The sequence below is a fragment of the Glandiceps talaboti genome, chromosome 22 (assembly GCF_964340395.1).
Source record: "Glandiceps talaboti chromosome 22, keGlaTala1.1, whole genome shotgun sequence".
Lineage (NCBI taxonomy): Eukaryota > Metazoa > Hemichordata > Enteropneusta > Spengelidae > Glandiceps > Glandiceps talaboti.
The window spans coordinates 14,994,413-15,013,273 of NC_135570.1; the positions used below are offsets into that span (position 1 = coordinate 14,994,413).

Below are 18,861 nucleotides of genomic sequence, written 5' to 3' on the forward strand. Positions count from 1 at the left end.
TGTCTGTTGGTCTGTCTGTCTGTCTGTCTGTTTGACTGTTTGTATCTGTCTGTCTCATCTCTCTCTTTCTCTCTCTCTCGTGCGCGCTCTGTCTGTATGTATGTATGTGTATCTGTCAGCCTCTGTCTCTGTCATTCTCTCTGTTTATTCTGGACAATGACAGATTTCAATACCAGTGTAAACTTAATTTGCATATCTATGTTGATTTCCTGAAATGAAATGTTGTGATAAATGATAATTGCAGATGGAAGGGGAAAGTGCTAATGTTCGTGCAAAATCAGTAATCCTGGACTAACACTATTATTAACATTTAAAAGCGTTTGCAGAGGACATTTTAACACTACTGAACCAAGGGCATGGTGAAAGTTCTTCAATTCTCTGCAAACTTTGCCATATGAAAGTTTGTTCCTGGTCCTTTTGAAGTAATGAAAGAAATTTGGGGTTTCACGGTCTTATTTTCAAGAAATTGTCAATCTTTTATTTTTCAGTATTCAGCTGCCATATTGGATTCTAAAATGACGAACTTTGACCTCTATTTCAAAAATGTCTACATGACCTCCAATTTTGTGTATTGATTTTTCTTAAAATAAGTGAGAGTTTTCTTGAAGAAAGTAACAGCAAAAGTTTAAGTAGTTTATTTCCTAAACACATTCTACTTTAAAGATGCGAGTTACAGAAATATCCCTTTCCCCTGAGAATTTTTTTTCAGAATTTTATCCTGGTATTAAAGTGATTTTTGTTATGGTTGTTATAACTTTTAATCTATCTTTTTTTAATTGCAGGGTGCCATCCTGACAACCATGTTGGCTACACGAAACTTCTCAAGTAAGTCAAGAACTGATTACCAAGTTTCTATCATGATATGTTTGAGTGCAAATTTATTTACAATGAAGTCGAGAAAATAAGATTTCCAAGCAGCTAAATTTTGGAGATGCATTCATGGTTCATACATGAGGAGTTAAATACCTGACATGAATGAAGAAAAAAAAGTGTTAATTTTAGTTTAGAAGTTCAGAATTGTGCACTGCCATTACTGTTCATACACTTGTAGAGTGACATTGACTTTGAAATATATACCTTGAACGTGACATAACCTTGAGTTAAAGAAAGCTGACTGATTCAATGAAATTATATCATTTTAGTAGAGTTAGGTAAACAGTACAGTACAGTAAGGTGAAATGGAGAGTAGAGTTAGCAGGAATTCAGAGCAGAGTTAGGGCAAATTAGAAGAACAGTTAGCTGAAGTTGAAAGTAGAGTTAGGTAAAATTAAAAGAACAGTTAGCTGACATGGAGAGTAGAGTTAGGTAAAATTAGGAGTACAGTTAACTGAAACTGGGAGTAGAGTTAGCTGAAATTGAAAGTAGGGTTAGGTAAAATTAGGAGTACAGTTAGCTGAAATTGAGAGTGGAGTTAGGTACAATGTGGAGAACAGTCTAATAGCTGAAATTCAAAATACATGTAGTAAAAATATCTGTACACAGACATTTGCATTTTTGATAAAGAATATTACTTTATTCTTTCAAACAGTAGGATTGTATCATTTTAGGAAAGTTTGACTTTTCTCAGCCAAAAGTTTGGTTAAAGGGGCACAAACTGAGTTTAAATGTATTGGGGTGGGGGGGGGGGGGGTGGGGGGGGGTTAGTTTTTGCTGTATATTTAAACCATGCTCATAGTATTCTACTTCCTGAAGTATATTAGCCCCCATTTGCAATTGACTCAACTCAAAGTGGGTATTAGGATATAATTCATAAATGATCCGATGACGTAATTTAATGATACGTATAAAAAATCAAAAAGTGTTCATGAAATCCCTACTATGCAATCAACAGTTCTAACCTGAAGACAATCGTAATGTTATAGAAGACATGTATCGACATCAACATTATATTAGGAGGGGGTTTTATGTTAGTATTTTCACTTGAGTGATAAAGCTTATAAATTCAGCTTGTGCCCCTTTAATGTTTTTGGACAAACTAGAAAAGAATTACACTATTACGTTGACTCACCATAATGATAGCCATACAAAAGAACAACTGAGATATTCTAGCAATATGTCCACAGTTGCAGAGACAATTTACATTTTTGGCTTCATTTTTCATATTTCATGGATAGGTAATATTTATGCAAAGATCTACACAGTTCATGGCAGGTTTAGGCTCCAAACGACACAAAATTTCAGGAATTTTTTTTTTGTTTTTTTGTTTTTTCAATGTCCTCAGCAACCAAGAGTATGAACAGAAATGGCTTCCATTGTCCCTCAAATATATCAAGTCATTGCAAATTATGAGATTTTTTACCACTTTTGTAGAAAGAGCACTTTGTGGCATGACATTTTTCACGAAACTTTTTGATGAATTCCACCAAACGTCAAAAAAATTCTTGATGTTTTTTGGGCCAAAATGTACCACAACAGAGGACAGCATTATGTCAAGTGTGTTACGATTGTACTTGCATGGTATTGGAACAAGCATGTTTAAAGAAAATACACTCAAAAAAAATTCTAACAATATTTAGCATGGAGTTCGAAGCTTATGTAAAGGAAGAGTTGCGGTTTTGAGCTGTACGATTTTCAAGGTACAGAGTTCTCTACTTCTGGGGTGAAAGGTCAAAAGTTCGTTTTTGGGTGAAAGGTCATAGTGTTCAAGGTCATGGTTTTTGGTTCACAAAATGTAGTCCATACCATAAATGTTTGTATTAAAGTTATCATCACACACTAGTCTTTCACAGTTAAGATGTCTTGATATTTTGCATCAAAAAGGAAACAAATTATTGGATGGGTGACATAAAAATGACAAAAACATGGAACCGGCTAGAAGTAGAGGACAACAAAATACATACATGGTTGTATACAGGGAACCCCCTAAAACTGACCTTGTCTCTGCATGCTGGTTCCCTCCTTTGCATTCGAAGCAGTAATGTTGACTACAAAGTTGGTATAATCCGCTTGATATCCATTCCCATGGTTACCAACCTCCTCCCAAAATAACTAACCAAACAAATGATGCAGTGTACCTAGAAATATATTGAAGTTTAAAATAATTGTGTAAGGTCAAAGGTCAAAGACAGCTTTTTGACCAGCAAGAAATTGTAGGAAAAATATTAAAAGTTAGATTTCGACAGTTGTGGGCCTAGCAAGTTATAGGAAGTAATCATGAAAGGTCAAGGGTCAACAGCAGTTGCCATAGCAACAAGTAAGAAATAATCAAGGTCAAGGGTCAAAATAGTTACCATAGCAACAAGTTGTAGGAAATAGTGTAAGGTCATGGGTCAAAAAGTTGTCATAACAAATTGTAGGATCAATAATGAAAACTAGCTGTTGTCATGGCAATAATTGTAGGTGTTTATTCCATCAGTGAAGACTTTATGAAATTTTTAATTTTTCTCGTAAATTATAAATGTTTTACTTTACTTGAGCTTGAGGTGGTGTGCTTTGAATTATTCAAAATCATTTCAATATTATATCATTTAACTTGGCCATTTTCACTTAGATTTGTCTTTGTGTTTTATTGCCAGTTTCACACTAATTTACATTTCAAACTTGAGACAATTGTAGTCAAGAGAACTGAACATCAAAGGGGTATATGTAATACATGGAAACACTTTATGAAGGCCTGACTCAACAGTGTTTTGTATAGTGTAAAGTGACATAGATTTTAACACACCAAACTGTTAAAATTAAATTCTGACTATAAATTTGATCAAAGGTGACAGCTGGATAGTGTTCATTTCTTGTCCTTAAATGTATGCTAAATTTTTGTAGTCAAATTGAATAAATTTGTAAGTAGATAAAACTCATCACTTCGATCAAAATCTCTTTAAGATGTTAGTTTTAGTCAGTCATACTCTTTCCTCCCAAGAGGCTATGTGCATAGCAACTCCCATGAGACTGTTACCATAGCAACTCATTGCATCTGAATAGCTGGCTGATCACTGCATGAGGTAGCTGATGTGCACACACTTACACACGGACACATATAATACACTGTGCCAGACAGCTTGCTTGTGCCAAAAACCCCTGTCCCATTCCATCCATTGCGTTGAATCATAAACAAGGCATGCTGCAAATTTCACATCAGCACACAAGAACTCACGTTTAATATTCCAAATCCTGTCCAATCCCATTTGATATTTCTTTTTTCTCTCCCGTGCTTCTCTCTTTCTCTCTTTTTCTCTCTCTCTCTCTTCATAGTGGGCTTTATACAGAACAAAAGTCAAAGCCAAGGTCAGACTTCAGATTATTGTGTGCAACCATATATTTTTTATTACTTTTCTTGTTTCCATGGAAACACTTGGATTTTTGCAACCACATTTTTCTCCATTACTTTTCTTATCTCCGTGGAAACACTCAATGGTGTGGGTCATGTTTTAGCGTAGATTTCTCTACTATTCACTGAAATAATCCCTTTAATCTATACAATACAATGCATTATTTCCATATATGGCAAATCATTAACATAATCCTAAAAATCTCTTCATTATTCACATCTTCATAATCTTTATCTTTGGCTCCTCATTCATGATCCTGCCACAAGGTGTGCTCTTCTTCCTGATGTTACCATCAAATTCTGGTAGTTCTTTTTTCCACTGGAGCAATAACTCTACCTTATCGTCTGACTTGACTCTACTGACTATGTATAATTTGACAGTAGAGGTTTGTCTCTCCCTCAGCTGTTGATAACTTGCTTCGTTAGATGTCTTTTTAGTGGCTGGCTGCTTCTAATAGACTTAGTATCTACTTTTTATATTTACATTTATTATATACTGTGCTGGGATTTCAACTCACAAAACAAAATTCAAATTTTAAAATAAAATTTAAAATTTAAATTTTTAAATTTTTTAAAAAAAAATGTTTTAAAAAACTTTCAAAAAATGATACTTACTTAGAGTTGTTTGTACTTAAAAGTTCTCAGTATTGACAAAATAAAAGGTGTGCAAGTTGCTCAGTTACAATATCCATTATACAAAATCTTTAATTTTGCTCTGAAGGTCAAATGTCAAATGTGAAAATTATTGTACACATTCAAATTTTGTGTAATTTATTCAATTTGGAAAAGGATGCAAATTGTTTTCTTTGTCAGAATAACCCTGGTTATCACAGTGTTCTAAAAAAAATAATGATTTTTTTGCCAAGTTCAGTAAAACAGATTATTTAGGTAAAGAAAAGTAATATGGCTGTCTGAGAACAATTATCTGACAGCCAATATATTCCGTGAAATATGTTGATCACATGTTCAGCTAGTTGAAATCCCATTGGTGCAGAAACCCCTTTGCCAGTAGTACTAGACATGCTCATTAGCATAAAATTGTCAGCATGTGCTGAACATTTTCTGAATATTCGTTTTGTTATTTCTTTACTCATCTAAAAGCCGGTAAGTAACGTGGGTCATAAGCATGCAGAAAAAGTAGACCTGTCTGTCTTTTTATGTTTGTAACTTATAACTACCATCAGCTTCTGTAGAGTAGAGAATCGTAGTACCCTTGCACCCCCACATTCTTGTCAATGGAATGATCTGCTGAATGAAACAGTAGGGTTATACCAACTGTATATACAAGTGTAGGGGTGCAAAGGTTATGATAGTAAGTAAATTTTCAACTTTCCACTAATATTTTTTCCTTGAACAAGGCAAATGTGCAGTTTGATGTTACACTTGCATTTGGATGTCAGACATCAACAGGTTCAAGATGGAAGAAAAAAAGTTGTTGGTTTTTGAATCATTTTTTGTGCGAATTTTGTGATGATTCAAATTTTAAAAAATTACAGTCAAGAATTTTACCTACCTGAAGGAAAGACATTGTTCCCAACATATTCCTTCCCCATTGACATAAAATTTGAACAACAGGTGAATTTGTTTAGCCTATACTTGACTATCGACAAAAATTAATAGTAACATTTCACCGAAACTTGTTATTTGCTGCTCTGTCAAAAGTACTCCATAGTAAAATATTTGTCAAAATTTTCAAAATGGTAGCCATTTGAATAGCCTATGACACACATCTGCCATGTTCATAGTATTTGATAGTACTTTATCATTCTGTACAATTCATTGATAACAGTAACGTCACGTAACCATGGCGATATAAACTAACATGTCATTATTCCCTCAGTAGCTTGTAGGAACGTGTCTGTACAAATGAACATCAATTTCTGTTGTAAAACTCATTTTCTTCATAACTGTAATAGTGTTGTCATGGTAACTAGAGAGGGTTCTCTTTTAGAATAATATAATTGCATTTTAGTATTCGTGTAAACTTTTATAATTCTAGTACTTCATTTTACATTCTATTCTTTTTCCAATATGCTTCAGAATGATTTATTGTCACTTTTTACTCAAATCTATCCCAGAATAATGTCAGTGATATTAACAAACAAACAAACAAACAAACAAATTCAACAAAAGCAGTAAAAACATGGATGTCTTACTTTCCATAAACACATGTTGTATGCAAGAACCATTTTGATTGGCTGTGTTAATCATAGCTAGCCAATCATATATACAGTACTTGCCAGTGTATCCAATTGCACGGAGTCTTGTTGTTGTCCAACTGCTTGTATATGATACTTAATTTCTTTTTTTTAAAACCAAAATTCAATTTTTGCTGCAGAGAAGTTTGGATGATAAATACTGACATGCCCAGTTGTTTTTGTAATCTTTTGAAATGGCTTTGAATCATTGCTATAATGCATTAGATATTGTGACTGTGATAATATTACTTTTATACATCTATTTGAGTAAAAAGTGACCAACTTTCAATTCTGTTTTCTAGTGATATCTCGTATCTTGAAGAATCCTCCTTTGAATGAATGTTTGATAATTTCCAGTAAAATTCATCCATTTATTTTGGATCGTCTACGTTAAAGTTTAACTTTCCCCAAAATATCACCATTTCAAATCTCTTCATAAGATCTTTCCAACAAACTTGCTTCACTTCTCCACCAAGTTTTGAATTGTGGTATATCTTCAATTTATCAACAGTCATTGCTCTTGCCAGTCACTTTTCCCAGTCAACTAAGGAGTCATTGTGTACCTGAATATACACACTAACCAATCAAATTCAGTGCTTTGGTATTTGCATATTAACCAGTCTCCTTATCTCTGTCTTTTCTTTCTCTTGTACTTCCTAGGCAACGTTCAAACCAAATCAGGTCAGCGTTATCTCTCATCTCTTGTGCATGTAATTGTTGGTGTCTTCCAATATCTAAGTAATTTCTTTGTGATGTCTATAGTGTGTGATTTTCTTCTCTTTTATTTTCACCTTCATTGTCATCATTTCTGATTTGATATTTCTCCTTAGGGAAGTGTTTTTCTAGATGTACTCTCTCCACTATGATGTCTTTCCAGATTTACTGTGGTCTGCCATTCTGCACTCTTTCATCGACAAAATCCATTTTAAACGAAATTGTCAATATAAATTCAGTCATAAGATATATAATGAAATAGTTTTTGGAGTGGTGATGTAACCCAGTAACTTCATTGTATTCCTCTGATCATGTGACATACATGTGACACACATGTGACATAGCAATATTAACTCAGTACCAAATAAAGATTATGACAGCATCACTTTCTAAAAAGAAATATTACCACTGAAAAAAAGGCTGAAAAATGCAAGAAAATTTTTACTGACAACATTTTTGAATCTCAGAAATCTCCTAAAGGTAAAGTAGACAAATTTTGTTTTAAAAGTATGAAGAAATGGATGTATGATTCTAAAATTGTAATATGAAAAAATTACATTGAAAAGCCAAAGTCAGGAAAACATGATAGAAATGCTGTTATCACGCACAAAAATCTTACAAGAGCCATTTTCAAGACCATTTTCAAAAAGACGACTGTTTTGAATATCACAGAGGCAATATCTTGATGACTTATCACCTTCTAAGGAGATTTCTTCCTTACAGCAAATTTATATATTTACAATTTACATGTGAAATCAAATTTTCATGGAAAAATTTTGTCCCATTTCCATCGCTTTGCTATCTATATTTCGTCACAATTTCATTATTGTTACTTTATTCCATTATATTGTCATTAATTTAAAATGTATTTCATGTTTCCCATTGATACCATTATTTTCATTTCACCTGTCGTGAGTTTTTGCTATGTACTCACTGCTTGCATCTTATCAACTTCATGAGTGATTAGCTTGAATTTTGAAAACAGCCAATCAAATCATAGAATTTGGCCTGTCCACCCAATCAGAAGGACTTTAACAACAAAGATCACAATTAAAGACCGGCTGATTGGGCAGTTACCCAGCATGCAAATCTGTTGCTTAGCAACATATCCCATTAGCCTGTATGTTAATTCTCTTAACATGTTTATCGCATGCTTTAAAGTTTGCTAAAATAGGCTGTTTCCATAGTAACATTATTAAGTCCAGTATATCTTGAAAAATTGGCAGAATTATATTTTATTGCGCTGTGTAGATAATTTTGCTAATATAGGCTGTTTCCATAGTAACATTTTTAAGTCCAGTATATTTTGAAAAATTGGCAGAATTATATTTTATTGCGCTGTGTAGATAATTTTTAACAAACTCTGTGTTCAGTATTTAAGATTTCTAATTAGTCAACTGTTCACTATATACTGCAAGGATAATTCTACAATCTCTGAAATTGCTTGACCTGCATCGACCACATTGTTAGTTTAATGTCTAGAGATTAGTTGCTATTAACTTAGTATAGCATAAGCGTGGACAAGCGGCAACAAATAAACAATAATAATATCAAAATAAACAAACTAAATATGCACGTTGTGAGAGATAACAAAGACAACAAACATAACATGCTCATTCCGCTGTGTGTCCATTTCATTCGTATCATTTTAATTTGTCATCAGTTTTGCAGCGCATGTTTTCTAACAGCCCGTTAGTTAGTTAGCTTATTTCATGACAGAAACTTCATGCTGTTTATTGCAATGCTACTAAAATACACACCATACATTGTTTGTATATGTATGCATACTTTTAATAAGAAAACAGATTTCACATAAGTCACTGTAGTTTTAATAAATGGATGTAGTAGTGTTAGTTGGTGTGGAATGAACTGACCTTTGAAACATGGATGATGTGATGCAGAATCTCTAGCCATCCAGTTTCCATGGTAATGGGAAGATGATTTACGTTGATTGCTCTTTTTTGTTTTATTTCAAATGACACTATTCTCAACTTTGCAGGTCAGCTTGTAGCAAATGTAGCAAAAATAGCAAGTCGAGGTCCAGCACCACTCAGTAAGTGGCATGCTCAAAATGTCGCTTCATTTTAATACACCCAAAGCCAACGCAGAGTATATTTGTGGCAGCTTTCAGACCCTAATAACTGGCAACACTGCTAAACATCAAACCCTCAAGCAAACTGCAATATGATTACCCCAATGTTTTTAGATCCCACTTATGTTGTAGCGTGGTTGTTTTGCTGTTTGTTTGTTTGTTGCTTATAATCTACAGTGGCTCATGCATATTAAACGGTGGTATGAAGTGTGTATTTGTTGTTGTAAAATGTCGTACTTTGGAACGTGTATGGTACCATTTTACATAAGACTTGACTAAAGAAGTTATTCTTTGTGTTTGTAATCATTTCTGAAAGAATTACCTGTCGAACATCATTCTGTCAGTTGTTCATGATGATTGTAGTGAATATTTTGTCTGATACACAGCTGTTATATTTCTGCAATTTGCAAATTTTTTACTTTGAGTTTTAGCTAAAAGTTTTGGCAAAGGACATGGAGTTTCTGTCATGATTACATTTACATTCCAACATCTAGATTTAATACAAGGTTTGTGTAGTTTACGGTAACTATGGTAACAGTCTACATCCGATAATAAGTCTACATGAACTTTATTACTGTAAACAACATTGTAATTACAATTCTCTACCATATATGGATGCTAGCACCATTTTTTTTGGCCATGTATGGCAGTTATTCCATATAAGGCCGTGACCTTCAATGCTGGAGACAATATTATAATTACATGCAAATTTCTACCATATATGGATGCTAGCACCATTTTTTTTGGCTATGTATGGCAGCTATTCCATATAAGGCCAGGACCTTCAATGCAGGAGACAATATTATAATTATATGCAAATTTCTACCATATATGGATGTTAATGCCATTATTTTTGCCATATATGGCAGTTATTCCCTATAAGGCTGTGAATCCAGTACTGTCAAATAAAGTGAAGTAGGGAGGTAATTAGGCAGGAATTTTGTATCACCTTAAATCTCAAGGTCAATATTATTTTCGCCTGGAGTCCATGCGGATTGAGTTTTTAAATTTTGCTTTCCAATAAATGAAAATTTAAAATCCTAATCTGCATTTATTCCAGGCTAGATAAAGTGTACTTTTACAGCACTATATAGATAGTTGTAAGCCAACATTCCAACCAATAAAAGTTGAGATTTTGTGTAAGCCTGTCATCGGTATTAAAACACATTTCAGGAAATTTATCTCAAATTTAGGTTAATTATAATCATTTCAATATCAAAACGACTGATTTCAGCAAAGCGCTTTTTTCCCCTTTTTTTAAAACAAAAATATTTAAATTTTGTATATCTGAAATATTTGACATGGTCTAACTAGCCAGTACATGTCATCTAATTTGACAAGATCATTGACCTCTGACCTGATTTACAAGGTTAAAGGTCATAGAATGTTAGATATGACAGAAGATCTATGCAATGCAGTAAACCCTCTCTACTGCTAATCAATTTGTGCATAGACGTTGGAGGTAGATCGTTTTCCAACTTCTGTAGTTTTTACAATCTCTGTGCATATACCTGGACATTGAAATTAACCTGCAACTTGACCCTTTGCATAGTTCATAAATTGTTTTCTGGATTTCTTCAGAAGAGAGTAATTTTTTTTGGCTAACTTGAAATTTTTTAACATGGATTCTTCCACCCATTCACACCTCAAGGTGAAACCCAGGAGAAGGGTAAGACATCAAATTTATGTAAACAGTACATTTTTTTCTCTTGATTTTTCCAACTTCCTTGCTCCAAAAGACAGAGAGTCTGTGTTCCCTGTCAATTCTTGCATGCACAGTTTTTTTTTAGGTTAGAACAACAGCAAGGGTTTTTCTGGACCTTTGTTTCATTTTTCTTCATTCTTTTTTTTCCGTGCATATTATCTTAAAAGCAGTTTTGAAATCTTGCATGAGGCCATGTCAGATTTTTGACACAGGACAAAATTTTGACAAAATTTTGACACTACATCGAAATAATTGGCCCTATAACAGTCAGGTTCCAACTACAGTTGTAATTTTCAGATTAAGATAAAAATTTGGAAATTAAACTTCAAAAATTATGTTTTCTCCCCAATCCTTGCTTTGATTGTCTACTACAGTGGATGTGACGTGTGAACTCATGAAACTATAAATAATAAATGCATTCAAGAATTTACTTTTGGAGAAGAAAAAAATTATCTCGATACCCTCAAGAAATTTCTAGTGTTTGATTTGAGTTGGAGCCTGACTGTACCATTTCATGTGAAGAAGATTATTTCCAATTTTGAGTAAAAAATAATGTATTGCTGAAACCTGGTGATCCAAATATGGAGTCACAGATTCTATAGATACATGATTGTATATAGAGATTGTAGTTTGTGAAAATTTTCACAAAGTTGATAACTTTTCAACCAAACTGTTGATAACGTGCCATAGAAAAGAATGACATCTTTGATTACATTCTAAAATAAAAGATCTCGGTGAAAAACTTCCCAAAATTTGATCATTTGTGACATTTATGGAATTTTGAAAATGTACAAGAAAAACGCAAATTTGTGAAAAAGCACTTGAAAATTTGAAGAAAAGTCTTTTTAAAAAATGAATTTTTGAAAAATGTAATTCAAAAAACTTTATTTGATCAAAAAAAAATTTATGAGTCACAAATCCAAGTTCATTAATCCCTAAAATCATCATGTTTCAGCAAATTGAACATAAGTCAACAAAAGACAGATAAAACTATAAAGAAGTAATTCCTCATATACTCAATTTTTATGTCTGCTAAAGTTTGTTAAAAATCGTTAAGAATATGAAATGTTTCGACCGTAAAATGCAGACATTGCTGGCACTCCTGTAGTCTCAGACACCCAAACAAACCCTAAAAACACCAAAAGATATAATTTTGCACAGTGTTCAACAGTCTTCAGAAAGGAGGGTGTCACAGAAGGTTCACTTTCTGGAAGAGCGTGACAGTAGGTACAGGGATTAAGAGGCCCCCCTACACCTAATAAACAGGCATTACTAGTCTGTTGTTTGGTGGTCTGAGTTCTGTAGTCTGCTCTAGATTGTTACAGCATTGTCTGTATTTTACAATGTAGGTAACGTTTTTGAACACAAATCATACTACCCTTCCCAGATAAGCAACTAGATTTTATTTTGTAAGATTTTTGTATAGACTAATATCACATAGCTGTAGGTACTAACATCTTAGCAGAAATAGTCCATCAATTTCTTAATGTCAGTGGATTCATAGATTCAGTTTTATAATTTATGCTTGTGCCTCTAATCCTTCAAAAAATTGTTATTTTCCTCAATATTCCACCTGTAGTCTTTTACTTTAAATACATCTTCACACACTATACAATATGGCTTGTGTTACATTTGTAATTGCAAAGCTTCAACAGTTCAATGAAGTGTATTGCATCATAGACTGCATCTATTCTCTAAACAAGTTCATTACTACATCAAAACACAGTGTTTTCACATTATTCAAGACAGCAGTGTCTGCTAGTCAGCAAGTGTACTCAGAAACGTAAAGCTGAAAGTCAAACAACTTTACGGTAGGCAATCAGCTCTTGCCCCAGCACTGTCTCAGTAGCCAGTGAGCTCTCACCCCAACCTTATCTCTGTAGCAATCAGCTTACCCCCAGCACTATCTCAGTAGCCAATCAGACATCAGCCTTCACCCCAGCACTATCTCAGTAGCCAATCGGCCCTTACCTTAGCACTATCTCAGTAGCCAATCAGCCTTCACCCCAACATTTAGTACCCAATCATCTCTCACCTTAGAACTATATCAGTAGCCAATTGGCTCTCACCTTTATTAGTAGCAATCAGTTCACTGCTAAACATAAACCAATCAGCTCATAGCCCAGCACAACAAATTTTAGTCTTTTTCAGTTCAACGAATATCAGAAATAGTTGTAATGTTTAAAATCTTTAAAATATTTAATGTCATGTTTAGACAAAATGATGATGCTGTAAACATATTAACTAAATGACTGCTGTCAAGTTCATACAGAGAATAATATTACGGATGTCAAATGTCAGGAAAGTAACATGGATTTAGAAAAAATAGTCTGTGGTGAGATTATTGTAGGCTGAATGTTTCAACACGCTGATAATTTTTAATCCAATATTGAATAGATTAGGTTTAGTATTAAGAACTGATTAATCAATCAATCAGGTGATGGAATAGCCATATCTATCAATTAATCAAGCGATAAAAAAGATTACATTCTGTATTCAGATTCTATCAGGCAAGTGATTGAAAGAAGGTGTTGACATCCAAAGTGTTAATTGGTGCTGGCAGTGGTGTCTGCAAATTATTAAAGTTGTGGTCAAATTTCTTCCAATATGGCATCTTTGTGGTCACTCTGAGGATCAGGGAGTGGATGGCTGTGGACATCCCTTTTGTCATACACCATGGTGTAAGCTCCGATCTGAAACCATGACAGTTTCCACTATACTTGTTGCTGTGACAACACTGGATAATTTCAACTTTGTTCAGGAGCAAACTTGTTGCTATGACAACAATGGGCAATTTCAACTTTGTTCATGGGTAAACTTGTTGCTATGACAACAATGGCGTTTGAAAACAAATCAGTTATACTAGTTTTGTTATGTTTTGTGTTGTGTTGTTTTGTGATTTTATTTCAGCCTCGGTATAAATTTTACACCCATCATGTAACACACATTATAAATTATTGTCATGTGTAATAACCATTTTGTTTCCAAATTGCGGTGATTTGAAACCAACTCATGAGGCAGCATACTTTGTTTTCAGCTGGAAGGACATTAATGAACAAGAAATCTAATGGCGTCAAGGAGTCAACAGAAAGTAGTACAATTGAAGACGAAGATGTTAGAGGTAAGAAAAAAACAAACATTAGCAGTGCCCAGAGATATTACTATGGAAAACAAGCTATTGTCAAACTAAGATAGACTTACTAAAATTATTGTTGATATACTACCATGGAAACCAAGCTATCGTCAAACTAAGATAGACACAAACTTAAACTATTGTTGTTGTATGTGGTAGATCACATTAGGTGGGTGATAGCAATGCCTTGGTTATGTTGGATATCATCACTCTTTAAAAAAGGTACTTTTAAGGCTATATAGTATATATGCTAAAATTTGACGTTCTACCATAACTCAAGAATTTGAATACACAGAGATTCCATTCAAGTGTCTACATCCATGTTATCAAGACTCCATTCAAGTGTGTACACCCATATTATCAGACGCCATTCAAGTGTCTATACCCATATTATAAGACGCCATTCAAGTGTCTATACCCACATTATCAAACACCATTAAAGTGTCTACACCCATATTATCAGACTCCATTCAAGTGTCTATACCCATAGTATAAGACTCCATTCAAATGTCTATACCCATATTATCAGACGCCATTCCATTCAAGTGTCTACCCCCATATTATCAGACACCATTCAAGTGTCTATACCCATATTATCAGATTCCATTCAAGTGTCTACACCCATGTCATTAAGACTCCATTCATGTGTCTACACCCATATTACAAGACGCCATTCTAGTGTCTACACCCACATTATCAGACTAGCTTTAGTTTGTGTCTTTGTTAGCTTCACGATAGTTGATGTGCCACTGTTGTGATTATGCAATGAACAACACTCACATTTGGTATAATACAAACTATAAAGAAGAATGATCAAATAGTAAGTAGAGAAAGGAAATCGCAAACAATCAGATATTCACAACTTGAGGTAAGAAAAAACAACACACAATTTGCATTCGAGATAAGTAATGTAAAACAATCTCACGTGAGAGGTAATAAATAACAGACTATTGGATAATCAGTATGTTAAGAAACAAAGTGCAAACAATACTGATGTTTAGTACAGAGAGAAGGAATAACAAACATTCATGTCGTACGAGTTTTGGGGTGTTTTTGGAAATATCAATTTCATTGGATTTGTGTGTATACTAGTATCTAGTTCAAAGGGTATCCATGGTATCAGATCTCCTCTCACTACATGTCTGACTCAATGAGGTCCTGATATGAAATTTCAAATTCAAACGAAGTCGCTCACATAGTCATTAAAGTCTTGTTAATGAATCACAGAATTCTGCCCAATGATAAAGTAGTATTTATTGAGGCAGTTACATGATGTCCAAATATGGTACATTTGTCTGTATCTCTATCTGTATCTGTATCGTTGTTGACATACAACCACCAATACTGGTTGTCATGTACGCCACCAACGGTTATGTGTGGAGCAATGCTAACAAAGTACTGAGGAACCCTAGTATTGTAGCATTCAGTATCTGATCAGGATTGTAATTATACAATGTTTTTATCATTCTAACAGTTGAGGGTTTCATTTGTATTAACAACTTTTGGTTCATAATCTCTCATTGAGCTAGACAGGGTGGAGAGAGATCTTGAGATTTGAAGCCACAGCTAGAATCAAGACTAGTGTGTATATCGAATGTGTGAATACAATGTGCAGCATTTTCAGACTTCAAAATGAGAGAGAGCCAACACAAAAGTTTTGACATAACTTGAGAATTCAAATGAGGCACGCTAACTTTAAGAAATAACTAGAGATCAAATATTCACATCTAAAAGTAACTAAAAATGCCAATTTATTTTTATAGCTGTGTCAAGGTTGCAATGCTTTTAGTCATTCAGTTCTTTACATTTTCACTTAGTCCAAGGAGACGGGAAAATAGTGAAATCTGGGCCAACAAGACCTGGCGATAAGATTGGTGAATACAATGACTTTTCACTGGAATAAAGACAGAATATTAACACTGAATCTACGACAGATACAGAGATATATGGTTTGAAAAGTCAACATTTGAGTTTAAAAACATATACTAAGTTGTTGCCATTGACTGACAAATTGAACTAAATGGTATATTCTGCCAATATTTGTAATAACGATGCATGCTGTATTGGGAATGTTGATATGGGATAGGGATAGAATATTGCAAGCTTTAGGACAATGTCACAAGCTCTTACGTATGCAGCACTGTCAAAATTTTAGCTATCTCCATTCACCATCTTCTCTTTCATGTAAAATGTTTCAAGTAACACTATAATCAGCAGCGGCCATATTGGATTTTTCACTACTATCTGACAAATTTTTAAAAAATGAAAATGCACACTATATTGTTGTCTGGCAATATACAACTTGCTCATAAATTTTGAGAATGAATAAAATATCATTGATGTAACACTTTGTGTGTGGTTCACACACCATATCTGATAACACTAAAGTCTATGTTTATGGGGAAAAGTGTTGCGTATCTTTACAGTGTGTAGTGAAACGTGCCTGCATGCCACTGTTCACAAACTGTTGCAAGCAACCAATCAGAAATCCAATATGGCCACCTCTGATGGTAGCACTATACATTTGGGTGCCATGGTGTATGAGCTAAGACATTGTCACTGTAACCCGTAGACAAAAAGTGATTCACATGTAGTAGTTTCCTCGACAGGGTGACTGATGGATAGCATTATCTTTCAGCCTGTAACATAACCATGACAACAACTCACATTTATTTGCAGTTCATGAACAATAACCATGGCAACAAGAAGCTTGTATGTTTAATAGTCATGTCAACAACTTGCACCTATTCACAGCTCATAAATAATAACCATCACAACAACTTATTTTATTTACTTTCAGTTTTGTAAACAATAACCATGACAACAAGTATTGTTATATACTTTCAGCTCGTAAACAAGAAATAATCAAGATGACAGAGTCACTACTTGATGCAATTACTAACGGAGATTATGAAGCGTATACGTAAGTACTTCTTTTAACTTCCAACAGACATTTAGTTTAGATTTTGACAGACGTCATATTTTTCGTTCCCGACAGAATCTTCTTTGACAGACACATATTTTAGTTCCCGACAAACACTGATTTTACCTTCAGACAGACGTACCTTTTTCTCTAAGGTTCAAACAGACACTGCTTGTAACTTCTGACAGACATACACTTCCAACAGACACATCTGTCATATTTTGACAGACACATACCGGTATATTAGTTCCCCGAAAGACACCACTTTTATTTTCTGACAGAAATGTACTTCTCTGAGCTTCCAACAGACACTTTTTTTTACCTGACAGACACTACCAGAAGGTTTATGGAAATGGTTAGATTTTGTCTGCCTGTCTCTGTCTAGTCACTTGTTTTGTAAATATATAGGCCAATGTCTTTCCTACATTTGTGTTTCTAACACGTACATATTCAGAAAAATATTGAGTCAATAACAGGAAAACTGAAGAAAAGTCTGTTTTGTTGTATTTATTACAGCAAGATATGTGATCCCCATTTAACCTGTTTTGAACCAGAGGCTATGGGTAATCTAGTGGAGGGCATGGAATTTCATAGATTTTATTTTGAGAATGGTAAGTATGTCTTGGTATATAGATTCAGTTACCATTTTTAAACAATATTGTGTTCAATATTTGTTGCATAATTGCGTCAGTTGTCTAATTGGTGTGATGAAATATGGGCAAAATATTTGGCTGGCTCTGCCCTATTTCTCAAATGATGGTGCCAATGGTAAGCCACCACAGTCTTGAACAGAGCACACTAATTCGTGTACAGTGGTGTGTAAAGTGCAAGATTTGAACAAGAACTGATATACCGAAAATCAACAAGCAGTCCACTACAAATGTACTGCATGCCACTCCCATCCCCACTCAGGGGATTGTTTACTACAAATTGTACTACATACCATTCCCACCCCCCACCCAATGGTTGTTCACTATAAATTGTACTGCATACCACTTACATCCCCTACCCCTTCCACATTAGACAACATGATGCCAGACCAGCTGTTGTTTCGACCCCTTCCACTCACAGTAACTTTGGTTTGATATCTTTCTCTATTTACAGTTCTTTCTAAGAATAATAGAGCAAGAAATACAACTATTCTCAATCCACACGTACATCTGCTAGGAGAAGACGCTGCTAGTATTGCATATATTAGACTTACACAGTTTATTGATAGGTAAGTTATTGCATATATTAGACTTACACAGTTTATTGATAGGTAAGTTATTGCATATATTAGACTTACACCGTTTATTGATAGGTAAGTTATTGCATATATTAGACTTACACAGTTTATTGATAGGTAAGTTATTGCATATATTAGACTTACACAGTTTATTGATAGGTAAGTTATTGCATATATTAGACTTACACAGTTTATTGATAGGTAAGTTATTGCATATATTAGACTTACACAGTTTATTGATAGGTAAGTTATTGCATATATTAGACTTACACAGTTTATTGATAGGTAAGTTATTGCATATATTAGACTTGCACAGTTTATTGATAGGTAAGTTATTGCATATATTAGACTTACACAGTTTATTGATAGGTAAGTTATTGCATATATTAGACTTGCACAGTTTATTGATAGGTAAGTTATTGCATATATTAGACTTACACAGTTTATTGATAAGTAGGTTATTGCATATATTAGACTTACACAGTTTATTGATAAGTAGGTTATTGCATATATTAGACTTACACAGTTTATTGATAGGTAAGTTATTGCATATATTAGACTTACACAGTTTATTGATAGGTAAGTTATTGCATATATTAGA

The 18,861-nt window shown here is 33.9% G+C and overlaps 1 protein-coding gene across 6 annotated transcripts in view; it reads left to right on the top strand.

The window, feature by feature from the left end:
* Window positions 1-18,861, top strand: part of LOC144452256 (calcium/calmodulin-dependent protein kinase type II subunit delta-like) — a 113,431-nt gene that overhangs the window by 87,358 nt on the left and 7,212 nt on the right. Inside the window, exons 12-21 of one of the 6 annotated variants that reach the window (XM_078143313.1) lie at window positions 783-825; window positions 4,192-4,224; window positions 7,126-7,146; window positions 9,179-9,232; window positions 10,923-10,940; window positions 14,014-14,097; window positions 15,927-15,983; window positions 16,957-17,032; window positions 17,549-17,643; window positions 18,137-18,251. In XM_078143313.1, coding sequence (XP_077999439.1) covers window positions 783-825; window positions 4,192-4,224; window positions 7,126-7,146; window positions 9,179-9,232; window positions 10,923-10,940; window positions 14,014-14,097; window positions 15,927-15,983; window positions 16,957-17,032; window positions 17,549-17,643; window positions 18,137-18,251 — 596 coding nt within the window. The remainder of the gene's footprint in view (window positions 1-782; window positions 826-4,191; window positions 4,225-7,125; window positions 7,147-9,178; window positions 9,233-10,922; window positions 10,941-14,013; window positions 14,098-15,926; window positions 15,984-16,956; window positions 17,033-17,548; window positions 17,644-18,136; window positions 18,252-18,861) is intronic. The other 5 variants (XM_078143314.1, XM_078143315.1, XM_078143316.1 and 2 more) reach the window with 5 other exon arrangements.